Source organism: Oncorhynchus keta, chromosome 11 (genome assembly GCF_023373465.1).
Source record: "Oncorhynchus keta strain PuntledgeMale-10-30-2019 chromosome 11, Oket_V2, whole genome shotgun sequence".
Taxonomy (NCBI): domain Eukaryota; kingdom Metazoa; phylum Chordata; class Actinopteri; order Salmoniformes; family Salmonidae; genus Oncorhynchus; species Oncorhynchus keta.
Window position 1 is genome coordinate 48,757,035 of NC_068431.1, and position 6,174 is coordinate 48,763,208.

The window sequence follows — 6,174 nt, forward strand, 5'->3', positions numbered from 1 at the left end:
CAACCATAGGCCCTTCTTTACCCATTCATTTGACTATCTACAAATCATGTAATGCTACATTATATTAATGAAATAATTGGAATGAACTCCCAGTAAACTATTTGAAGGGTAAAGTCCTATAGTAACCATTCCTGGACATTACCACTGGATATTGACGTTTCTCCCATTTGGCCATGAATTCATCCGGATAGTAGGCTCCATCCCCTATTGGAGGCGCGAAGGCGCAGCGGCATCAACTGACTCTCGTGGCACTGAAAGCTGTTGGGAGTCACAGAACGGATGCTGAGTACGGATGTTGAGGTTGGTACTGCACTCCTCAAGATGTCCAGTTTTAACAGCATGTGACTCCAGAGTGGGACTAACGACCAGGAACGGAACGAAGCCTGACCATACATACATTGAAAATTCGTAAGTAAATGACTGAAATGGGAAAATAATGTGCAGAGACGGAACCTGACATAACGAATGGGCCTAGATGTAATTGCGAACGCTATAATAAATGCTGTCATATTGCATGCACTTGCACTAGCAGGATTTTCCCTGGAGGGAGTTAATCCAGGCCGTTTAGCCTACGTTATTTCCCTAACGAGATAGAATGAGAGGGACTTATTTTTGGCTGATCCGTTTGTCTTTTTTCTTTCGCTTATGCAAGCAAGTATATTATGGCGTTTCATAAATCAATCTCTGGATGCCATCCAGTGGAGAGTGACAACGCGCGCATCACAGGAGGACTACGTAGACTATCTGAAATTCGATCATATTTCCCTGGATTTTTTTTCGAGGGAACTATCATCCACACGGTTAAAACAAATGAAATGATGAAGATTGCAATGTGAAACTAGAGGTGTCCGAATATATGAAAAAAATTGCTGAACTTTATGACTGCGTATCCTTGAAGTCAGAGGCCCGTACCTAAATATACATGTGACATCAGAAATGAAAGCCCAGGGCAGACGAATACAAATAATTAACAGACAGCAGTGAAATAGTGCATGTCTCCAGCGACACACATCCTCAAACTACTATAGACTGCAGTTCAAAAGTTATGGATTAATTTACCCAAAATAAGACATTTTGCTTCTAATTTTACAGAAGGGTTGGAGAGATGTTATATTTGTTCAATTGCCCTCTTTCCTTGCAGTCACTCTCTTGGAAGAGCTCGAACTCTGGAAGCCATGGCAAACAGAGGACCCAGTTACGGGCTGAGTAGGGAGGTTCAGGAGAAGATAGACCAGAAGTATACTCTGGACCTGGAGGCCAGACTGGTGGACTGGATCATCTTGCAGGTTGAGGGGGACATAGAACGACCAGAGTCTGGGAGACTAAACTTCCAGAGCTGGCTCAAGGATGGAACAGTGAGTCTCTGACACAAACTCTGGTTGATGTAACCTTATGCATATTTTCATTATTCTAAACCTAACTCTTAAAACACATATACAGATCATCTCAGACTCTAATTCACCATTATCATAATAGATGATATTTGATAGCCTTTGTAATTATGGGGTTTCTTCTCCTGGTACTCAAAGCCACCAACCACTGCCACCTCTAATGCTAGGTGGGTGTAGGCCAGTTCTAATCTGTCACTCCATTATTGCATCTCTCGTTGCAGATTCTTTGCAGGCTCATTAACAGCCTCTATCCCCCTGGTCAAGAACCCATAAAGAAGATCCAAGAGACAAAGATGGTCTTCAAGCAGATGGAGAAGATCTCTCAGTTCCTGCAGTCAGCTGAAGCTTATGGGGTGAATTCCGGGGACCTTTTCCAGACCGTGGACCTATGGGAAGGTACAGCTCTTCCACCTTACACTCACATGCAGCAATTGGTTAGTCCTTATGATAGATAACTTCAGGTATGTGCCATGTATGTGAATATAGCCTTTCAATATAATATACCTTCCTGGAAAGGATTCATTTGTCAAATCATACATTTCTTTTCTACAATTTTTTTTATTTTTATAACCAATGAGGGAACAACATGGACTACTTGAGACTGCAGAGAGAGCACACCCCCATCCACATTGACAGAGCCACAGTGGAGGGGGTCAAAAACGTACATTTCCTCTGCGTGCACATCACTGACGACCTAAAATGGTCCCTTCACATAGACAGCGTGGTGAAGAATGCTCAACAGCACCTCTTCAACCTCAGGAGAATCAATACATTTGTCTTGGCTCCTAAGACCCTCACAAACTTCTACAGATGCATCATTGAGCGCATCCTGTCGGGCTGTATCACCTGCCTGGTATGGCAATTGCACTGTCCGCAAACACAGGGCTCTCCAGACGGTGATGCAGTCAGCCCAACGCATCACCGGGGGCACACTGCCTGCCCTCCAGGACATCACCCGATGTCACAGGTCGGCTATGAAGATCATTAAAGACCTCAGCCACCCTCCCCACTGCCTTTTCACCCCTCTACCATCTATCTAGAAGGCGGAAACAGCACAGGTGTATCAAAGCTGTGATGAAAGACTGAGAAAACAGCTTCTATCTCCAGGCCATCAGACTGTTAAACAGTCACCACTAGTCGGCCTCCATCCAGTACCCTGCCCTGAACCTTAGTCACTCTTAATAGCCGGCTAACACCCGGTACTCTACCCTGCACCTTAGAAACGACTGCCCTATGTCCATAGTCATTGAACACTGGTCACTTTAATAATGTTTACACTACCGTTCAAAAGTTTGGTGTCCTTGTTTTTGAAAGAAAAGCACATTTTTTGTCCATTAAAATAACATCATATTGATCAGAAATACAGTGTAGACATTGTTAATGTTGTAAATGACTATTGTAGCTGGAAACGGCAGATTTTTAATGGAATATCTACATACGCGTACAGAGGCCCATTATCAGCAACCATCACTCCTGTGTTCCAATGGCATGTTGTGTTAGCTAATTTAAGTTTAGCTTTTTGAAAAGGCTAATTGATCTTTATGAAACCCTTTGCAATTATGTTAGCACAGCTGAAAACTTGTCCTGATTAAAGAAGCAATAAAACTGGCCTTCTTTAGACTAGTTGAGTATCTGGAGCATCAGCATTTGTGGGTTCAATTACAGGCTCAAAACGGCCAGAAACAAATAACTTTCTTCTGAAACTCGTCAGTCTATTCTTGTTCTGAGAAATGAAGGCTATTCCATGCGAGCAATAGCCAAGAAACTGAAGATCTGGTACAACGCTGTGTACTACTCCCTTCACAGAACAGCACAAACTGTCCCTAACCAGAATAGAAAGAGGAGTGGGAGGCCCCAGTACACAACTGAGCAAGAGGACAAGTACATTAGAGTGTCTAGTTTGAGAAACAGACGCCTCACAAGTCCTCAACTGGAAGCTTCATTAAATAGTACCCGCAAAACACCAATCTCAATGTTAAGAGGCGACTCCTGGATGCTGGCCTTCTAGGCAGAGTTGCAAAGAAAAATCCATCTCTCAGACTGGCCAATAAAAATAAAAGATCAAAATGGGCAAAAGAACACAGACACTAGACAGAGGAACTCTGCATTGTTTTTTTTATTGCTAGGTATTACTGTACTGTTACAGCTACAAATACAAGCATTTCGCTGGTACCTGTAATAACATCTGCAAATCTGTGTATGCGGCCAATAAACTTTGCTTTGACCTACTAAAGGCCAAATATAGTATTGAAATGTCTGTCTGGTATTTTGTGTACTACAGGGAAAGATATGGCTGCCGTGCAAGGGACCTTGTCAGCACTTGGCAGTATGGCGCTCACAAAGGATGATGGTCAATATCGTGGTGAACCTGATTGGTTTCATAGGTGAGGAACCAATCATGATAGCTGTTTGTAATGAGTTGTACAAAACAGCAATGATGTCCATTTCTTTATTACATACCACTCCAAAATGAACTATTTATAATGAGCCGCCTTAACTTGACCCCTCCTCCCTCTCACCTGTTTGCTTTACGTATCATTACTGTAGGTGTAGACCTTCCTATCTGACTTGTATCAGTTTTAATCTCTGCTGTACAAACATCCATCACAGCAGGTAAATCACGTTTTGTCTCCTGTGCTTTTAGGAAAGCTCAGGGAAACCGGCGGGAGTTTTCTGAGGAGCAGTTGCGTCAAGGCCGAAGTCTGATTGGCATGCAGATGGGCGGAAACACGGGGGCATCTCAGTCTGGCATGAGGGGGTACGGCATGCCACGCCAGATAATGTAAAAATGTGATTTGGCTCCTCTAAATTAATCCAAAGTTGCTCTCTCATTAGCTCAGTGGCAGCGTGAAGTTTCCCTGATGATCTCGCTATAGGGGCCCGAGATGTAACCTTATACTGAAAGTCTCAGAACACTATTACAGGGCATTACAGATGATGTCCTTCAATAAGCCTTTGTATGAGCTCACAGTGGCTCTTCTTCACTCAGTTACACGGTCTGGTGTGTCATTTCTGTCAGAGTGGATGTTTTTTGCATCAGAAAGGGGTTCAAGGTTTCTGTCAACACAATTGCGAAATGACAGCAACTGTGCCATTGTCTGAGAAATGTTATTTTGAAAAGTAATTGTAATGATAGTCACGGTAGTATTAAGGTGCAATATTCTTTATTCAGGTCATTTACAGCACCAGTAGTCTTATTCTTTACTACACTGCGGAATGTGAATGCAATGCACTACGGCCATTTTTCTTTTTATATAACTAACTACCTTCGTTGCATGATTTCTTTATGCACAAAGTTCATGTTCAGTATTGAATGTTAAGTTTAATATTTGTTGAAGTACTTCAATTATATGTCTTTTTTCTTGTTTAATTTATGTTACTTAATGTATCCAGATGTATGAGTACTGTGTGAAATGTCTTGTAAAAAGCATGAGTTGGCGCAAAAAGTTGGTAGAAGCGCTGCCTATTGACGTTCACTCTAGGCTATAAATAAAGTTGCACACTATATACAAGCTCCCAGTAAATTATTGGGTGAAGCACCAATATTTTGTCATCATTGTGCCTTCTTCAGGGTAATGTCATGAATACTTGAACTAGGTTATGTAGACAAAAGTGCAATTAGTGCAAACAATGACAATAGTGAGGGGTGTGTCATCGTTATTAGGGTGATGAGAGGAGGGCTCATAATAATGGCTGGAACGGCGCTGATGGAATGGCATCAAACACATAGAAACCATGTTTGATACCATTCCACTTATTCCGCTCCAGCCATTACCACCAGTCCATCCTCCCCAATTAAGGTATCTGTGCGCTATTGTTATATTGCAACGTAATTAGATAGTGTACATAGTATTAGCATCAACATATATTATTATTTCACAAAATTTCATATACATATTTCATTGTTTACATTTAATTAAATCTTTGTTAAATATAATATTTTGGTTCAACCGCAATGCACAAAAAGCATCATCAACAAAGTGGGTCTCTAACCCAGGCAGCGCCATATGTCCTTCAGAAGCCCGATGGTGCCCGCCACAACAGCGCGTACCTGGCAATGGCGCACATTGTAGTTCCTCTCTGCGGGTTGGCGAAAGGGGTGAGCAGCCACCGCTTGAGAGGATATCCACTGTCGCCTGTAAGGTTAGTGAATGGGTTAGGCACTGCAGCAGAGAAATTGCAATTGATTTAGAATTTCTACATTTACTCATCCGTACCTAGAAGCCAGCCATCACGGACAGCTCCAGCCTCAAGTCTGCGCCCAACGCTGCTGTTTCTCCATATGAATGAGTCATGGGTTGACCCAGGCCACCACCATGTCCGCATCACATATGATTTGGACATTCATGGAATGATAAAGCTTTCGATTAATGAAAGTCAATTCACTCTCACTCGTTGCCCTTAAAGCAACATGAGTGCAGTCAATTACACCGATTATTTAGGAAACCGGACATTGCTGCAAATTGCACTTTGATATTTGCATGGTCACCCACGGTGTAAAGAAACTTTGTAGAGGTGAGTCAATCCAGTTATACCTCCTAACACGTCTGGCATAACGCGGCTAAAGCTTGGCTGAGAGATCCTTGACATGTCAGCCAATTCCCTTTGAAAAGTGCCGGTTGCCAGAAATCCGAGAGTTGTCAGTTGTCAGCACCGCTTGGTTTCTGTGGGTGCTTCTCTGTAAAGCTGGGCCTACTACAGCACAGAGATCCAAGAGAACAGCTCTTGGTAATCGGAACCGGTTTATACGCCACTCATCATCATTGGCCAGTAAATCTTGCTG

General features: G+C 42.7%; 1 protein-coding gene across 1 annotated transcript; it reads left to right on the forward strand.

Moving 5' to 3' along the window:
- Window positions 1-240: 240 nt before the first annotated feature.
- Window positions 241-4,934, forward strand: LOC118390774 (transgelin-3-like). Its single transcript, XM_035781481.2, has 5 exons — window positions 241-408; window positions 1,142-1,355; window positions 1,613-1,787; window positions 3,673-3,775; window positions 4,036-4,934. Exons 1-5 carry the CDS (start codon window positions 293-295, stop codon window positions 4,175-4,177), a joined length of 750 nt encoding a protein of 249 aa, XP_035637374.1. The 5' UTR covers window positions 241-292; the 3' UTR covers window positions 4,178-4,934.
- The last annotated feature ends 1,240 nt before the right edge of the window (window positions 4,935-6,174 follow it).

Bases quoted from the DNA above. Each gene is read 5' to 3' on its own strand.
- LOC118390774 (XM_035781481.2), top strand. From the start codon at position 293: ATGTTGAGGTTGGTACTGCACTCCTCAAGATGTCCAGTTTTAACAGCA. The intron at 1,356-1,612 runs GTGAGTCTCTGA...CTCTCGTTGCAG, and splicing joins GCTGGCTCAAGGATGGAACA to ATTCTTTGCAGGCTCATTAA. The intron at 1,788-3,672 runs GTACAGCTCTTC...TGTGTACTACAG, and splicing joins GACCGTGGACCTATGGGAAG to GGAAAGATATGGCTGCCGTG.